Here is a 19,590-nt window from a genome sequence, read left to right on the forward strand (position 1 = left end):
TACTTAAGAATAAACACATCTATTTATTTTACCCAGAAACTCAAAACAACTAGCTTTTTGTTAGTGCTCGCAAAATTTCTGAAGACCCAAATACACCAATATTTATTGAAATATGGTTGTTAAAAGCGAATAAAGAATTTATGACCAGAAATCTAATTGGTTGATCTGACATTGAGAACCAAAGGAGAAATATAAAATGACGACTGCGTAAACAATGAGGACGGTGAGATAGATACAGAAACAGATCAAGTCCACTTTGTTGGCAAAGCAAAGGTGTATAGCTTTTTTCTGGTCTTGTGCAGCCATTTTGTTGAGAAATTTCACCACCTTCTGGAGGGCTGTATTCTCTTCCTCTGAGGCTTTAATATCAGACTTGGATTCTAGACAAAAGTAAATGAGAGAAAAAAGGATAAACTATTATTAATATAACATGATTAAATAAAGATGTAAAAATGATTGACCTTTTTGTAAAATGACATCGTTTTCAGTGACAGATTAAAGATCAAATGGCGTAGCTGGTCAGACCAGCGTACACGCAAGACAAATGATGGTAACAAGAAAATATTCTGGGAAAGACATCAACTGCATGCTTTAACTGCAGCTAAGGGTAAGAATGAAAAGGTTGTGCATCAATAAAATACAGCTTGAATAGTTTATGGTGATGAAAGTAATTTATGGGGTACCAAGTAAAACTGGTTGCAATAACATCATTATGACATCATGGTCAGGTTATAACTGATTGTATAATGATGTTTTGTTAATGTCTTTTGCAACCATAAAAATATATCTTGCTCTGTGGGTAACTGAGATGAGGGAAGAATGAAAAAGTTTACCCTCTGTGTCTTTAAGCAGCGAATCTTTGGACTTGGAGAGGCTGCAGGGCCGGAGAGTGCCACATTTAGCCAGACGTGTGAGCACCATAGACTGCAACGTGCTCAACACCAGGATGACCAAACAGAAACAGAAGTGCTTTCCTATGTAGAACAACGAGAGAGATATGTGTGAGTGTTATATGGTGGCAGAGAGGTACTGTGTACATGAAACCGACATCGGTGTGCTGCTAACAGTATAGCTTCCTTTACTGTCCCTGTAACATACCGGGCTGGAAATAGTGAAACTCTGCTCGCAAATGATCAATAGGATCACTGTTGCTGTTCAGGATCACTGCTCCCAAACACATGTGACCGTTTTCCTTGACAACATACCACACAATTGAGTTACAGAAAAATATCAAATTTGATAGCTCCCGTGGCGACATTTCAAGCTAGCTGTGAAATAAGCTTATGGAACGTTCTTAACTCTGTTACATAAACACCCGTTACAACAAAATGCTGTTTCATTCTGGTGCATTACACACAGGACACTCACGGATGATGGGGCTGCACTGGCCTCCTCCAGGCAGTAGGTCGTTGAGGATGATGAGGAACATGATGAAGCTGAGAACCAGTGTAACCTTGAAGGAGATACGCTCGCCCCCTCCCAGCGGCAGGGCGAAGCTCACCACATCTGCCACAATGATCAGTATACTGGGCAGGACCAGGGACATAAATGGGTTTTCGGACCGCATTTTCAGCGACACCTGTGAAGACAGATGGGTAGGCAAGAGAGAAATAATTTGTTTTCGAGTAGTTGCATCTAAACGTATAGCATTTGTTTAAAATTGAAAGGGAAGAGCATTACATTCCAAAATCAGACAGATGTTTTCAGAACTCAAAAGAAGCCTTATGTTAATGAATCCACATCCTTCACCCTCGGTTGTGCAGATCCAACTACGCCTTAACTCCAAATTAATGGGAAAAGAAACGCACTGCAAATTTGGACTGCAAATCTTTTTTCATTCATTTGGAATTGTGGCATGTAGCTGGATCTACACAATAGATAGCCTGGGATGTGTATTTATCTCAACGGGAAACTTACCTTACTGAAAGGTATGAAAACATTCAGATACATTTTTATTTAAGTGTATTGTATTTTTCGTGTAAATGTTTAAGCTTTGCCCTTAAAAATAGGAGAGTAAAGTATCTTTACATGTCCCCCCAAAAAACTACTGAAATCACCGAGCACCTCTAACCCATAGATAGTTGCGATCATCTCTGCCCCTTTAAGTCGAGTTTACTTCTCGGTTAGCCAGTCCCCACGGTTGCACTAGTTGTGCTCACTTTCCCAAAGTTCAGGAACATACCACACCTGGAAAGGCAGATATTTGATACTAGTTCAGTCATTCAAAGATCATACCTTTATAACAAAAACCATAGCTTCACACCCTCTATTGTTTCAGGGGTTAAAGAATTACATTTTTTGTCGGTTCATTTCTTGTTTTTATCTTGGTTCTCAGAAAGAGGATCGGAAAAAACGATCACAAATTAAAAGATTTTTTAAAATCATTCAATTTATCTATAATAAAAGATGTGAACATTTTTGATCTCTTCAGTGGTGGTAGCCTACTGTAAACACATATCTCAGAGCCACTTTGGTGAAACAACCTCACGTTTAGATCCATAAAAGGCTGTTTGGTTTCATTCTGGCAGCCATATCCAAACAGACGTCTTGTTAGCGTGGGTCTCAGAGAGAAGTGCCACCATTATTTGCAAAGTGCTATAAAAAAATAAAGTCTCCAATCCCCAAATTCTTTCAATAGGGGGCGCTATTTTCTCTTTGGGAAAATCGTGCCCAATTTTAACGGCCTCGTACCTCTACTAGATCATACAATATGCATATTATTATTTACTATGGATAGAAAACACTCAAGTTTTCTAAAACTGGTTTGAATTATATCTGTGAGTAAAACAGAAACTCATTTGGCAGCAAACTTCCAGATAGGAAGTGAAAATTCTGAAAATGGGGCTCTGTTTCAGGCCTGCCTATTCAATTACCGTATATTTATCGATATGCATGCACTTCATACGCCTTCCACTAGATGTCAACAGGCAGTGAAGGTGGAATGGGTGTCTAGCTTGATGAGGTCGAACAAGAAGTTTTGGGAGTGGCAGGTCAGGAATTTCCTTTCTCTACCAAGGCGCGAGGCGGAGCTCGACATTAGCTTCTGAAAAGCTTTCGGTTTACACGGGCGAATATCTCCGGCTCTGATTTTATTTGATACATTGATAATATAATCGTAAAGTAGGTTTTTTCAACGAGTTTTATCAGTTTATTCAACGTTTATTGGGACTTTTGGAGTTTCCATTCTTTGCGTCAAGAGGGGGTGGGAACGTTATAACCTTGGCTAGCATTGTTGGCGTGAATTCGACAGAAGAAAAGGACATTCTAAAACCAAACAACGATTTATTTTGGACCAAGTACTCTTGTACAAGATTCTGATGGAAGCTCAGCAAAAGTAAGCACCAATTATGATATTTCGTATTTCTGTGGAAAATGTTGATTCCTATTCTCTTGCCGTTTGGCGAGCGCTGTCTCGCAATAACGCAAAGCTGTTTGTTATGGTAAAGTTATTTAAAAAATCTAACACGCGGTTGCATTAAGAACCAGTTATCTTTCATTTGCCATACAACAAGTATTTTTATGTAAAGTTTATGATGAGTTCTTTGTCAGATTAGGTGTGTCCAAAATATCTCTGGAGATTCTGGTGAATCGATGCTACGTATTCACAATGTATAATCAGGATTGTAGGCTCTAAATATGCAAATTTTCGAACAAAACATAAGTGTATTGTATAACCTGATGTTATAAGACTGTCATCTGATGAAGTTGTTCAAGTTAGTGATTCATTTTATATCTTTTGCTGTTTTTTGCGATAGCTACCTGTTTGCGGTGAATAAATGCATTTGTGTGTTTGGCTATTGTGGTAAGCTAATATAATTCTATATTGTGTTTTCGCTGTAAAACACTTAAAAATCGGAAATATTGGCTGGATTCACAAAGATGTTATCTTTCATTTGCGTTACACCATGTATTTTTCATAAATGTTTTATGATGAGTATTTATGTATTTCACGTGCTGCTCTGTAATTATTCTGGCTGCTTCGGTGCTATTTGTGATGGTAGCTGCAATGTAAAAAAGTTATGATTATAACCTCAAAAATGCAAATTTCTGAACAAAACTAAATGATTGTTATACATGTTATAAGACGTGTCATCTGATGAAGTTGTTTCTATGTTAGTGACTAATATAGTCTCATTTGGTCGGTTTTGTGATAGCTACCTATGCGGTAGAAACATGGTGAAAATATGCGGTTGAGTCTTTGGCTATTGTGGTTAGCTAATATAAATACATAGTGTTTTCGCTGTAAAACATTTTAAAAATCGGAAATGATGGCTGGATTCACAAGATGTTTATCTTTCATTTGCTGTATTGGACTTGTGATTTCATGAAAATTATATTATATGATATCCCTGTCCCGTTAGGCTAGGCTATGCTAGTCAGCTTTTTTGATGAGGATGCTCCCGGATCCGGGATGGGTATCACTGAAAGGTTTTAAGTAACATCAAACTAAATATGGAGTTGATTTGGCCATGAAATGTTGACAATTGCACGATTGCCCCGATCACTCCCATAGATTTTTTTTGTTAGCGGTGGCTAAAGTTAGCTAAAGTTTCTAGTTGTTGTTCAGAGAGAACTGAACCATGGATTAATGTTTCTCCTGGCCCATAGACTACTTTCAGGGTGAGGAACCTTCTAACATCAAGTTTTAAAATCCTGAACTTCCCCTTTAAGGCTAGGCTAAAGCTTACAGGAGTAATCAAATAATAAGAATATGGAAGATTTCTAGAGTGTTCTTGCTTTCAGCATACACACTAATAAAACACTGACTCCTCTCATCCTGTTTCATACCGCTCGGAAAACAGTTTTTGTCTTCCACCGGGTGCGCTTTTATAACACCCCCAGTTCTCATCTATCGTCATGCAATACTGCTAAAACCATTTACCCCAGTCTATTTCACTCTACTGACTTGAACTCTACAACACATAAAAGCTTGCATTTTAGATAATTCTTATTCTTGAATAACTTATTAATTTACCTTATTTAATTTGGGAGATAACTTAAGCCTACATTAAAGATTGTCCATCGTTATTATCATTTACAAAGGATGGTATAATGGTAGTTTTTTCCCTTCTGAAAACTGAGCCAAAAATCAAGGACTGAACCAAATCAAAATGTTTGTGAACCATTACACCCCTAATATTCACTGTGTCCAGCCCAAAAGGCCAATTGGGTCTGCAGCATGCTACACCGGCCCAAACGCCTCTGTTACCACAAACCTGAGTGTCAGGTACAATGATGTGTTTAATATACTGCACAGTTGTGGCCAAAAGTTGAGTGACACAAATATTAATTTTCAAAGTTTGCTGACTCCGTTTGTATGATGGCAATTTGCATATACTCCAGAATGTTATGAAGAGTGATCAGATGAATTGCAAAGTCCCTCTTTGCCATGCAAATGAACTGAATTGCAAAAAAACAAACATTTCCACTACATTTCAGCCCTGCCACAAAAGGACCAGCTGACATAATTTCTGTGATTCTCTCGTTAACACAGGTTTGAGTGTTGATGAGGACAAGGCTGGAGATCACTCTGTCATGCTGATTGAGTTTGAATAACAGATGAAGCTTCAAAAGGAGGGTGGTGCTTGAAATCATTGTTCTTCCTCTGTCAACCATGGCTACCTGCAAGGAAGCACGTGCCGTCATCAGATTGCACCTAAATCAACCATTTACCGGATCATCAAGAACTTCAAGGAGAGTAATTCAATAGTTGTGACGGTGTGAGTGCATCTGCACGCACAGTGAGGCGAAGATTTTGAGGATGGCCTGGTGTCAAGTAGGGCAGCAAAGAAGCCACTTCTCTCCAGGAAAAACATCAGGGACAGACTGATATTCTGCAAAAGGTACKGGGATTGGACTGCTGAGGACTGAGGTAAAGTCATTTTCTCTGATGAATCCCCTTTCCGATTGTTTGGGGCATCCGGAAAAAAGCTTGTCCGGAGAAGATAAGGTGAGCGCTACCATCACCGTCATGCCAACAGTAAAGCATCCTGAAACCATTTATGTGTGGGGTTGCTTCTCAGCCAAGGTAGTGGGCTCACTCACAATTTTGCCTAAGAACACAGCCATGAATAAAGAATGGTACCAACACATCCTCCGAGAGCAACTTCTCCCAACCATCCAGGAACAGTTTGGTGATGAACAATGCCTTTTCCAGCATGATGGAGCACCTTGCAGCAAACTTTGTGAAAATGTATATTTGTGTCATTCTCAACTTTTGGCCACAACTGTACAGTAGATGACTAATGGGGGGTCGCTGTGTTGAAGCCAACGTGCCTCCGTCTTGACACTCCCCCCACCATTGTATAAAATAAAATACAAATGGAAGCATTTATTAATGTCTACTTTCGTATTTGCAACATTTATTATTTTACAGACTCCATAGAAACATATTGAATAACAGCTTCATACATGGATACACAGATAGTTTAGTGCCTAAAATAAGGGGCTAAATACTATCTCCATTTATTCTTGCATACATTTTTTAAAAACCTTTAAACTAGTCTTGTGAGGCTTCTGGGTGTTCGTGAGAGACTCACCTTTCCATAGAGGGGTCATATTAGTGTAGCCCAAACTGTTCGGATGCTACAGACAGAAGTTGGCAAATCGGCTGTACTGACTTCAGACGAGTCCTGTGACACTTGTGGGGGTCGTAGAGCAAAACGGAGAGAACCGTCATGTTCGTGAGAGTCTCATTTWAACAGTTTGTAGGCCAAACTGTATGGACGCTACAGACATTTTTGTGATAAGACTGATTTTCGGGATGTCTCATGGTCTGATAAGCACCGCCCTAGCTCTGCCACCTGTCATGCGCCTTTTTCTCAGGAGTGGCTTCCGTCTGGCCACTCTCCTATAAAGCCCAGATTGGTGAAGTGCTGTAGAGACTGTTGTCCTTCTGGCAGGTTCTCCACTCTCCGCCAAGGAACTCTGTAGTTCTATCAGAGTGGTCATTGAGTTCTTGGTTACCTCCCTGACCAAGGTCCTTCTTGCCCGGTTTCTCAGTTTGATTTGACAGCCAGCTCTAGGCAGTGTCTGGGTAGTTCCATATTATTATTTTTTTAATGATGTAGACCACTGTGCTCTTGGGAACTTTCAACACTCTAGAAATGATTTTATACCCTTCCCCAGATATATTCCTCATCACAATTCCCGGAGATCTACGGACAGTTCCTAGGACTTTATGCTATAATATGCACTGTCAACTATGGGACATTACATAGACAGGTGGACTCCAATCAACTTGTTGTGAAATCTCAAAGATGATCAAAGAAAGTTGGATGCACCTGAGCTCAATTTGTTGTGTCATAGGAAAGGGGTGTGAATAATTATGTAAATTCAATTTATGTATTTAAGTTTTTATAAATATGCAAACATTTCTAAAGACTTTCTCACTTTGTCATTATGGGGTATTGTGTGTAGATGGGTGAGAGAGAAACAATATTTAATCCATTTTGAATGCAGGCTGTAACAACAAAATGTGGAATAAGTCAAGGGGTATGAATACTTTCTGAAGGCACTGTACATCATTGGTCACAACTCCATAGATCACAAATAAACTGAATTGCATCATATACGGAATTGCAGTAGGCTATACAGATTTTTAAAAACTACGTTTTAGTTGTTTTTGGTAACATCTTGTTTTTAATAAGATCTTTGGTAAGTAATTGTGCGCAAGAGTTGTTTAGCAGACAGAATGAGGTTTGAAATTATGCTGTTTAGCAGACAGAATGAGGATTGAAATTATGCACTTACCTTTAAGTGCCCATACATTGATGGCGATGGGGCAGAAATCTGAAGCGAAGGGGTAGTTGTACAGATTGACCTCACAGCCCACCACAGTGTTCATGATGACCATGTGCTCTANGTTATTGTATTCTGTTGTAAGTGGACTCACCCATTAGTCACATGGAGTTCAGGAGTCCAGATTTTGCTGACAGGCAGGACAACCATATTATGATGATAGACTGATGTGTCCCACGATAAGTCTGGGTCTTCCCAAGACTAGTTTAGAATCAGAATGAGTAGTATTACAAAATGTCACATTTACTTGAATGTCTCGCTGAATTTATTTATGTGTACTTACCAGCCTAACTTGCAGATGACTCTCGAAGCGGAGATCTTTTGTGTCCTATTTAGAAGATAATAAGGGATAAATGCCAACGTTCTGTACATTACCTTGGAAAGAAACGGTGGAGCATGTGTCATATTGTTGTAAGTATGTTGAAGAGAGGGAAAGATGGTAGTGTAGGGTCATTGGGGTTTGGAAGGGATTTGGGGGATGGGGAGGGTCTATTAGAAGTTAGTAGGGCTCTTTTTTRCCACAGAAGTACTAAGTTAGGTAGGATGATTTAGAAATGTTGTAAACCGTGATTGACCTCACACTTCAGCACAGTAGGTGGCGGCATGCACCTTTAACATTGGTTTGCGGACCGCCATTATATCATAGAAGAAGATGATTACCTTGGAAATAATGGACGAGTTTGCAGTTTATTTTTCCAAGGTAATGTACAGAACTGAGGCGTTTATCCCACAGTTGCCAAATAAAATACTAAAGCACACATTTACTGGTAGAATTTTTTTTTTTTTATATATTTTCCTTTTTATAAGAATTCATACATTCTCATCTTTTTGTTGCTAGAGACCCAGTCGTTCGTTTGATTAGTTAGATATTTATGGACGCGACCAAGTTCGTTCTATTTGTTGTGCTCGCTGGCAACGTTTTTGCAGTGGTGGAAAAGGTACTCAATTGTCATACTTGAGTAACTTTTTATTAAGGTATATTTTACTTTTATACTTTACTTMTACTCAAGTAAAAGTCACCCAGTAAAATACTACTTGAGTAAAAGTCTAAAAGTATTTGGTTCTAAATATATTTAAGTATCAAAAGTAAATGTAATTGCTAAAATACACTTACAGTTGAAGTCGGAAGTTTACATACACTTAGGRTGGAGTCATTGAAACTCGTTTTTCAACCAACAAACTATAAAACAAACTATAGTTTTGGCAAGTCGGTGAGGACATCTATTTTGTGCATGACACAAGTAATTTTTCCAACAATTGTTTACAGACAGATTATTTCACTTATTCACTGTATCACAAATCCAGTCGGNTGATGATAGACTGATGTGTCCCACGATAAGTCAGGGTCTTCCCAAGACTGTAGTTTAGAATCAGAATYAGTAGTATTACAAAATGTCACATTTACTTGAATGTCTCTAGATTTTTTTTTATGTGTACTTACCAACATAACTTGCAGATGACTCTCAAAGCGGAGATCTTTTGTGTCCTATTTAGAAGATAATAAGGGATAAATGCCAACGTTCTGTACATAACCTTGGAAAGAAATGGGGGAGCATGTGTTATATTGTAAGTATGTTGAAGAGGGAAAGATGGAAGTGTAAGGTCATTAGGGTTGGGTGGGTGGAAGGGATTTTGGGGATGGGTCTATTAGAAGTTAGTAGGGCTCTTTTTTTCCACAGAAGTACTAAGTTAGGTAGGATGATTTAGAAATGTTGTAAACCGTGATTGATCTCACACTCCAGCACAGTAGGTGGCGGCATGCACCTTTAACGTTGGTTTGCGGACCGCCATTATATCATAGAAGAAGATGATTACCTTGGAAATAATGGACGACGCAGCGGGACGAGGCGGAGTCAAGTCCCTTTGCAGTTTATTTTTCCATGGTAATGTACAGAACTGAGGCGTTTATCCCACAGTTGCCAAATAAAATACTAAAGCACACATTTACTGATAGAAAAAATATATATACATTTTCCTTTTTATAAGAATTCATACATTCACATCTTTTTGTTGCTAGAGACCCAGTCGTTCGTTCGATTAGTTAGATATTTATGGACACGACCAAGTTGTTCGTTCTATTTGTTGTGCTCGCTGCCAACGTTTTTGCAGTGGTGGAAAAAGTACTCAATTGTCTACTTGAGTAACTTTCTATTAAGGTATACTCAAGTAAAAGTCACCCAGTAAAATACTACTTGAGTAAAAGCCAAAGTATTTGGTTCTAAATATATTTAAGTATCAAAAGTAAATGTAATTGCTAAAATATACTTAAGTATCAAAAGTGAAAGTATAAATATATAAATACCTTCCTTATATTAAGCAAAGCACCATGTCTTGGCACCATTGTCTTGTTTTTAAAATGGATGGACAGCCAGGGGTACACTCCAACACTAAGACATAATTTACAAACGAAGCATTTGTGTTTAGTGAGTCTGCCAGATCAGAGGCAGTAGGGATGTGTTCTCTTGATAAGTGAGTGAATTGGACCATTTTCCTGACCTGCTAAAGCATTCAACATATAACGAGTACTTTTGGGTGTCAAGGAAAATGTATGGAGTAAAAAGTGTATTTTATTATTTGTATTATTTTCTGTAAGAATGTAGTGAAGTTTTCAAAAATAGTAAAGATACCGCAAAAAAACGACTTAAGTAGTACTTAAAATACTTTGTACTTAATTACTTTACACCGCTGTGTTTTTGTCCCTTTCTTGCTAGTTAGCCAACAAGCTATGGCTAACACAGTCACAATCTCTGCAGTCAGAATAACAGCAAAGTAGCTGCATTTGTGTTTGTTTAAACTTTGTTCTATTGACATTCATTTGGACACATCCATAACAATGAGCTGATTTTGCCTGGCATAGCTAAAGTTTGCCTTCCCGTCATGACGCTCAACACTGTTCATTACGAGGAGATCGCATTGCATATCAAACACTAGGCTAGAAGCTAGCTAAATAGTTTGTTGCTAGCAAATCTGCCAATATAGGAACCTAATTCAAAAATACCAGTTGTTGAAAACAGCTGGTCAAACTAGAAACGTGGGAAGATTTGACAGCATAGCGCCGCCGTCATGACTGCAACAATGTATTTTCATCACTCACCACATTAGGTCATCAGATGTTCAAAAAACGAAGTCTGCAAAAACAAATCAATGCTAGCTAGCGAGGTTTTTCCCCGTAGTACCTGCGTTTACAATGTATCCAATTTCGCTTTGTGTGGTTGTTGGTTTAGCTTTCTGTAACTTTGTAGCAAGTACGGTCTGCGTGTGTAGGCACATCATACATCATGATTGCAAGGTGTCCCTATTTATTTTCCAATTGGCACGATATCTTTTTCAACTGTCCCATTAGCTGGTTTTAATGTCCATTTTAGAATGCCCTTTTAGCCAATTAGAAATGAGTTTTCAACAATATTGTGGTATAATTAATCATCACATAATGATATAACTGTCAATAGGGTATCTCTGAAACTCATCACATTGTACAAAACTCAATTAAAAGGAACAGAAAGTGACTTACGACANTAAACACCATGGGACCACGCAGCCGTCATACCGCTCAGGAAGGAGACACGTTCTGTGTCTAGAGATGAACGTGAGATGAACGTGCTTTGGTGTGAAAAGTGCAAATCAATCCCAGAACAACAGCAAAGGACCTTGTGAAGATGCTGGAGGAAACGGGTACAAAAGTGTCTATATCCACAGTAAAACGAGTCCTATACCGACATAACCTGAATGACCGCTCTGCAAGGAAGAAACCACTGCTCCAAAACCACCATAAAAAAGCCAGACTATGGTTTGCAACTGCACATGGGGACAAAGATTGTAGTTTTTGGAGAAATGTCCTCTCGTCTGATGAAACAAAAATGGAACTGTTTGGCCATAATGACCATCATTGTTTGGAGGGAAAAGGGGGAGGCTTGCAATCCAAAAAACACCATCCCGACCGTGAAGCACGGGTGTGGCAGCATCATGTTGTGGGGGTTCTTTACTGCAGGAGGGACTGGTGCACTTCACAAAATAGATGGCATCATGAGGTGGGAAATTATGTGGATATATTGAAGCACCATCTCAAGACTTGCTTGCAAATCTTTGTTGCTTGCAAATCTGCCAATATGAGAACCTAATTCAAAAATACCAGTTGCTGAAAACAGCTGGTCAAACTAGAAACGTGGGAGGATTTGACAACATAGCGCCGCCGTCATGACTGCAAATTTTTTTTTTTCATCAGATGCTCAAAATAAGTCTGCAAAAACCAAATCAATGCTGGCTAGGTAAGTTCTTCCTCGTTGTATCTGCGTTTACAATGTATCCAATTTCGGTTTGTGTGGTTGTTGGTTTAGCTTTCTGTAACTAGCAAGTACGGTCTGCGTGTGTAGGCACATCATACATCATGATTGCAAGGTGTCCCTATTTATTTTCCAATTGGCACGATATATTTTTCAACTGTCCCGTTAGCTGGTTTTAATGTCCATTTTAGAATGCCCTTTTAGCCAATTAGAAATGAGTTTTCAACAATGTTGTGGTATAATTAATCATCACATAATGATAACTCTCAATAGGGTATCTCTGAAACTCATCACATTGTACAAAACTCAATTAAAAGGAACAGAAAGTGACTTACGACAGACAGCGTTTCATACACTATTAACGGCACACTGATATTTGAGATGCATGATGGGGACTGTGGCTGACTCAGAGCTTCTTTCGCAATCAGCATGCTGGCCAGACATCGACGTGTTGTACAGGATGGTGTGGTTGCACTGGATGAAATGGCTACGTTGGATGGTTGGTTTGCACTGGCTGTGTTGGATGGTTTGGTTTGCGACTGGTGTGTTGGATGGTTGGTTTGCACTGGCTGTGTTGGATGGTTGGTTTTGCACTGGCGTGTTGGATGGTTGGTTTGCACTGGCTGTGTGGATGGTTGGTTTGCACTGGCTGTGTTGGATGGTTGGTTTGCACTGGCTGTGTTGGATGGTTGTGTTTGCACTGGCCGTGTTGGATGGTTTGGTTTGCAACTGGCTGTGGTTGGATGGTTGGTTTGCACTGGCTGTGTTGGATGGTTGGGCTGCAGTGGATGTATTGGATGCATTACCTGGAGTCATTTCACTAGCTAAAATGGCTGCATTGGATGGAGGGTCTGCTGCAGACACTGTGGAACAGAGACAGGTATATCATTTCAGAATAATACATTGGATTTCTATATCGATTTTCTAGGAACCAATGATGCCTTCCAATATTTTAACCACAGTCCAATAAATAAAAAACGTAATCTAAATTCTATCGCATAAGGTTGTTGCCTTGCTTCATGGTAGCAGAAATACTTGAAGAAATGAGGATAGGAATCTCATTGGTCAATGAATGGAGGAACGTATAACGCTCCGCACATTAGACAATCGCGTTCACGTTGTCATATGCTGTGTCACGCGGTTAGAAAGTTTGTTCCTAGACTCATAACCTGTTTATTTTTCTTTAAAAGTACGTTGTGTCACAAATCAAAAACTAGGTAAACAAGTTAAATATCTCAGATCTCTGAAGATATTTCTAATGTTGTGCTTTCTTTTCATGTAATTCATGCTAATGTTGGGTTTTTGAGCTGGCGCCCAATTGACTCCCATTCACTCATTGAAGGAGTGCACTCCTTGTCCCAGATTTACCCAGAATMAACTGTGCGGCCAATTGACAACGCATGGACATTGTACACAATGGGCGTTAATACGAATCCAATGTAGTTTCCCATCTCCCCATTTAGAGTATTTCTGATGACTTCATAGTAGTGTCTCAATAAGTGTGAAAAGTGATCTAAACCTGGTACTCTAAATCAGTTATATTGGAGTGATAATGAACTAGAGATGAGAGTACCAGGTTTAGATCAAACAACATACTACGTGGCCAGCTTTTAGTGCAAAATGTTATACAGCTTAAATACACTTAAATGTATTTGAATATTTTATTTCTAATTGTTTTCATGACTTTAGTAAGATAATCTGTTTGAAAGGCAATGTGCTGCATTTTTTTCACACACAGCCCAAGCAGTGCGTCAAAATGATCCGTTTAAAACATGTTTTGAATATTTCAGCTTGCGATAACCATTTGAAATGCTTGTTTTGCAATTTTAACTTAAAATCTGCTAATAGGAACGATAAAGACTTTATTCTTCTAGTGCAATTTGTGCCTGTTTAAGAGGAGTAAAATGGAGCCAAATGTCTTACCAGTTAGCAAGAGTAGAGAGAAGAGACATTTCAGCATGCTGTGGTCCATGGGTCTCATCCCTACACGTCCTCCTGTCTTAAAGTACATGGTCAGTTGGACATTGTTGCACAGTCTTAGTAGAAATGATGACGAGTTTCCTCTAATGAAACTGTTAGAAGAAGGACTGAAAACCTACCTGCTTAGTGATCACCACTTGCCTTCTCCTGTCCTCTCTAGCCAATGCCTCACCTGGGCTGACCCTTATAAAGGCTGCTCTCTAACATTTTGTCACAGCAGTTTCCCACGAGAACATGCACACCCCCACAAACTGTCTACATGTGAATATGATATTCGATATTGTACAGGATGTGCTTGGCTATAATCCCAAAATAATGAGTTTTTAAATGAACCTCCCCGGATTAATTTCACCATCTTGTGTAAACAACAACCACAACAGACAGGTAATTACTAATTACTGTGACTGGTCAGAAGCGGATATACTGCACCTCCAGCTGCCTCTAAACCCTATAGTTGGCTATATGTTTCACTGGACCTCAATAGACCGTAGGCTGTTATCATATTGTTGAGCATACAGACTTCATACAGACAATAATACAAAAGGGATTGAGTTGGTTTATTTGAAAAAAGACAAAGCATTGTGGTTTCACTGGTACTGCTTTCTCTCTGGGTAATGGAGAAAGGTTGCTATCTCCTCACTGGTGGTTCATAAAGCAYCTTGTTTTGACAGCTGGTTGTGGACTAATTGTCTGGACATATGCATCTACCCYCAGTTTAAATTAGAGAGTAACTCTGATATTTATGTATAGCATCAGAAGGGTTAGCACGGTGGTCCTTCCTCTGATGAAAGCATCAGGAACAACTGAATAATTTACAGACTTTTCTGTTGAGAATAACCAGATGTACTATGGGGGTCCACATGTAACGTGTAAAATGTAACGTGAGTGTTTTTTGGCTCAAGAGTAAAAAATAAAATAAAAAGTAAAACACAACAATCCCAGTCCTAATTTCAATGTAGTAAATCTCGCTCATTTGCCCCTGGTTGTGAAATGGAGCCATATTCTTTGACATATTAGCAACCAGAGTGCTAAAAGGTTCTAGCTGCTCCCACAGGATATCCTAAATGTTTAAAAGTGTACACGCTAACGTAGAGACTGGTTTAAAAGCTCTCGTAGGGTGTTTGACGTTACATTTGGTGGGTGCTATGCTGACCCAAAGGTTCCATGGCCACAATAAAACTAAATAATGAATGAGAAGTCATCATTTTTGTGGCAAGTTGGAGAATAGTTTGCCCCACTATGGCTGTACCTACCTACATCTACTCAGTGTAATATTTTCTGTTGCTGCTAATGTACACAGATTGAGGCTAGTCCTAGACTAAAAATCAAGCTCAATGGGATGATTTATTGAAAGTGCTTTTTTGTCTAGGACTAGGCTTAATCGGTGTCAAGGAAACCAGGGCTGCGGTCAGTACGTTTTTACGTTCTGGAACGTTCAATTGAATGGAAACGGTGCTGTACTGAACGATCAGTAAAAAAAGTATGGAGGGAAGTTTGGGGAACGCTGTCAGCATGGCCACTGCCCTTTAAATATGTCATCCATTGCTTTAATTCACATTTCGCGCCACCACCAAACGGGAGCAAACATACCTAAAATTCTGTTCAAGAACGTACAACAGCATTTTTGGAAAACGTGCCGTTCGGTACAAACCGTTCTGCAACATAGCAAACAGAACGCACGTCTGCCTAATGTTTATTTAAATTGTTTTATTTAACTAGGCAAGTCAGTTAAGAACAAATTCTTATTTACAATGACGGCCTACCCCTACCGCCCTATGGGAACTCCCAATCACGGCCGGATGTGATACAGCCTGGATTTGAACCAGGAACTGTAGTGACGCCTCTTGCACTGAGATGCAGTGCCTTAGACCGCTGCACCACTCGAGACCATGGTTACCCTTTACTCTAGTTGTTTTCTAGACAATCAATCATATTGTATTTGTCACATATGCCGAATAGAACAGGTGTAGACTTTACAGTGAAATGCCCCACCCAACAATGCAGTTAAAAAGTAAGAAAATTAACAATATCATTTTTTTTTTTAAAGGGCAACAATAAAATAACAATAAGGAGGCTATATACATGGGGTAAAGTGACTATGCATAGATAATAAAGAGTAGCAGGGAGTGTAAACAAAAGGGGGGGGGTAATGTAAATAGTAAGGCTGGCCATTTGATTAGCTGTTCAGCAGTCTTATGACTTGGGGATAGAAGCTGTTAAGGAGCGTTTTGGACCTAGAATTTGCGCTCCGGTACCGCTTGCCATGCGGTAGCAGAGAGAATAGTCTATGACTACGATGGCTGGAGTCTTTTTAGGGCTTTCCTCTGACACTGCCTGGTATAGAGTTCCTGGATGGCAGGAAGCTTGGCCCCAGTGATGTACTGGGCCGTACGCAGTACATCACTTTGTGTGCATGCTATATGTGTATGTAGTGTGTGATGCAGTGACAACGTATGTGTGAGTGTGTGGGTAGAGTCCAGTGAGTGTGCAAAGAGTCAGACATCTCCTGGTGCAATGTATATAGTGTTGCATATTGTTGTATCTGTTTAGCCATTTTATGGTTGTATTGCTCACTTCTTGACAGTATAGGTTCCTTGTACTACCACTACATTTAACACATGTTCTAGTAGAGATACAGCTATACTAAACAAAAATCTAAACGCTACAGGTAAAGTGTTGGTCCCATGTTTCGTGAGCTGAAATAAAAGATCCCAGAAATATTCCTTAGGCACAAAAAACAAATTTCTTGCAAATTTTGTGCACAAATTTGTTTACATTCTTGTTAGTGAGCATTTCTCCTTTGCCAAGTTAAACCATCCACCTGACAGGTGTGGCATGTCAAGAAGATGATTAAACAGCACGATCATTACATTTAACATTTAAGTCATTTAGCAGACGCTCTTATCCAGAGCGACTTACAAATTGGTGCATTCACCTTATGATATCATTACACAGGTGCACCTTGTGCTGGGGACAATAATTAAAAGGCCACTCTAAAATGTGCAGTTTTGTCACAACACAATTCCACAGATGTCTCAAGATTTGAGGGAGCGTACAATTGGCATGCTGACTGCAGGAATGTCCAGCAGAGCTCTTGCCAGAGAATTTAATGTTAATTTCTCTACCATAAGCGTGTCGAATGTCGTTTTAGAGAATTTGGCAGTAAGTCCAACCGGCCTCACAACGCAGACCACTTCCGCCAGGACCTCCACATTCGGCTTCTTCACCTGCGGGATCGTCTGAGACAGCCACCTGGACAGCTGTTGAAACTGAGGAGTATTTCTGTCTGTAAAAAGCCCTTTTGTGGGAAAAACTCTTTCTGATTGTCTGGGCCTGGCCCCTCAATGGGTGGGCCTATGTCCTCCCAGGTCCACCCATGGCTGTACCCTGCCCAGTCATGTGAAATCCATAGATTATGGCCTAATGCATTTATTTCAATTGACTGATTTCCTTTTTGAACTGTAACTCAGTAAAATTGTTGCATGTTGCGTTTATATTTTTGTTCAGTATATAAATATGAGTTGTACTTTATACTTTACAAAAATCTCTGTCAGTATGATGTCTACTGGCTTTTTTGGTACTTCAATTATCAACTGGTGTCTGATGATCTCTGGCTCCTTGTCTGTTTGTGGAGATGCTCTGAAAACAAAAAGTCAGGCTTGAATGCATTGAGTTGCACATTCTACAAGTTATGTTGGCAACTAGGCAGTATGTCTACAATAGGAGCCTTAAAACAGCAATAAAACTACCACTGCAGTGCTATAATATAATGAAATGTGTGGTTTGAAGCAATTATAGTAATTTTCTAGTGCATTTCTTTAATGGAATTTATATCCATTACATCAGTCCAGAAATGAACACACATGCAAACACACGCACCAGGGTCAGGCTTTTCCTGCCTCACCATTGACCACACACTTCTTTAATGAGCTTCAAAAAACATTTTGGGGCACATAGAGGATCCGTTTGGCTTTTTCTATATTGTATTGACAAGATTTGTCAGGCTTTGACACCGCACGCCTACATCGTCCAAGACTTTTTGTAAGTGCACCCAGTCATCTGTTTGTTGTTTTGTGCCTGTAGGTTCGGGCCTTGGGCTATGAATCTTTATCACTCTACTGCCATCATCATGCAGTTGCAGAAAACCTTTCACATAAGAAAATGCCCAGTGAGACAGTGTCGTGACAATTTATTTAGGTTACAATGGTAGAAATTACTGCCATCTAGTGGATTAAACACTTGACACCCAATTGAAACGCCTGATTTAATCAAAGTACTGTTGAACAAGAGTAAGCAAAATTTAGGATGAGGGGTGATGTGACTTGCATTAATGTGGTGACTGTTATTTATCGAATCAACTAACTGTGTTTAATTGTTACCCAATTAAATGAATCATGTAACAATTAACTCATTAGGAATTTGGGGCACCACGTAAGAAGTTGATTATTCAGTACTACACAAATTTATTTATTATTTTATATACTATAATAACAACACAGAATACACATACACACTTACATGAGACAAAGGTCCCTACTGGACTGACAAGATATGACGGCTTGGTACACATATGGAGAGGGAGAACAAAGAGTCAAACTTATTGTAACATTTGGAAACTACCTCGAATAATACTTTGCTCACGAACCACCGGCCATTTGGGTAAGGACTGTAATGTATTTACGTGTAGATGTCTTTGTCATCTCCCTGAAACCAATCGATCCTTCCATAGGAAGTGGCTCGATGGGTGTAAGGCTCTCGTTTTCAGTTTTTTCACTCCGTTTTGACCCGGAAATCAAAATAACAAAATGTACACCCCATGGACCGAAAGGATTGCAAACATGATATTGATTTATAATTTGCCCATTGCATTTAAAATTGAAGTTGTAGAAATACTTCTATAGTGGTTGGATAAATTATATGTTTCAAATACTGTAGCTGAAACTGAGGTGTACCATGTATGTTTTGATATCTACAGTGGCTTGCAAAAGTATTCACCCCTGTGGCATTTTTCTGATTTTGTTGCCTTACAACCTGGAATTAAAATAGATTTTTGGGGGGTTTGTATCATTTGATTTACACAACATGCCTACCACTTTCAAGGTGCAAAATATTTTTTATTATGAAATAATAAGACAAAAAAATCCAGAACTTGAGCGTGCATAACTATTCACCCTCCCCCAAAGTCAATACTTTGTAGAGCCCATATTTGCAGCAATTACAGCTGCAAGTCTCTTGGGGTATGTTGCTATCAGCTTAGCACATCTAGCCACTGGGATTTATACCCATTCTTCAAGGCAAAAACTGCTCCAGCTCCTTAAAGTTGGATGGCTTCCGCTGGTGTACAGCAGTCTTTAAGTCATACCATAGATTCTCAATTGGATTAAGGTCTGGGCTTTGACTAGGACATTCACATTTTTCCCCTTAAACCACTTGAGTGTTGCTTTAGCAGTATGCTTAGGGTCATTGTCCTGCTGGAAGGTGAACCTCCGTCCAGTCTCAAATCTCTGGAAGACTGAAACAGGTTTCCCTA

The 19,590-nt window shown here is 39.3% G+C and overlaps 1 protein-coding gene and 1 long non-coding RNA gene across 2 annotated transcripts; both read right to left on the minus strand.

The window, feature by feature from the left end:
- Nucleotides 1-6: 6 nt before the first annotated feature.
- On the minus strand, nucleotides 7-2,100 carry LOC112077341 (5-hydroxytryptamine receptor 3E). The gene is made up of 4 exons (XM_070441655.1): nucleotides 2,072-2,100; nucleotides 1,369-1,579; nucleotides 834-974; nucleotides 7-380 (listed from the first exon to the last, which is right to left on the minus strand). Exons 2-4 carry the CDS (start codon nucleotides 1,565-1,567, stop codon nucleotides 139-141), a joined length of 582 nt encoding a protein of 193 aa, XP_070297756.1. The 5' UTR covers nucleotides 1,568-1,579; nucleotides 2,072-2,100; the 3' UTR covers nucleotides 7-138.
- A 7,010-nt stretch (nucleotides 2,101-9,110) lies between these two features.
- On the minus strand, nucleotides 9,111-14,210 carry LOC112077342 (uncharacterized). The gene is made up of 6 exons (XR_002895404.2): nucleotides 14,180-14,210; nucleotides 14,004-14,075; nucleotides 12,839-12,943; nucleotides 12,416-12,780; nucleotides 9,242-9,286; nucleotides 9,111-9,157 (listed from the first exon to the last, which is right to left on the minus strand). It is a non-coding gene; the product is annotated as an uncharacterized lncRNA (long non-coding RNA).
- Between the last annotated feature and the right edge of the window lie 5,380 nt (nucleotides 14,211-19,590).

This window comes from Salvelinus sp. IW2-2015, unplaced genomic scaffold (genome assembly GCF_002910315.2).
Source record: "Salvelinus sp. IW2-2015 unplaced genomic scaffold, ASM291031v2 Un_scaffold4464, whole genome shotgun sequence".
Classification (NCBI taxonomy): Eukaryota; Metazoa; Chordata; class Actinopteri; order Salmoniformes; family Salmonidae; genus Salvelinus; species Salvelinus sp. IW2-2015.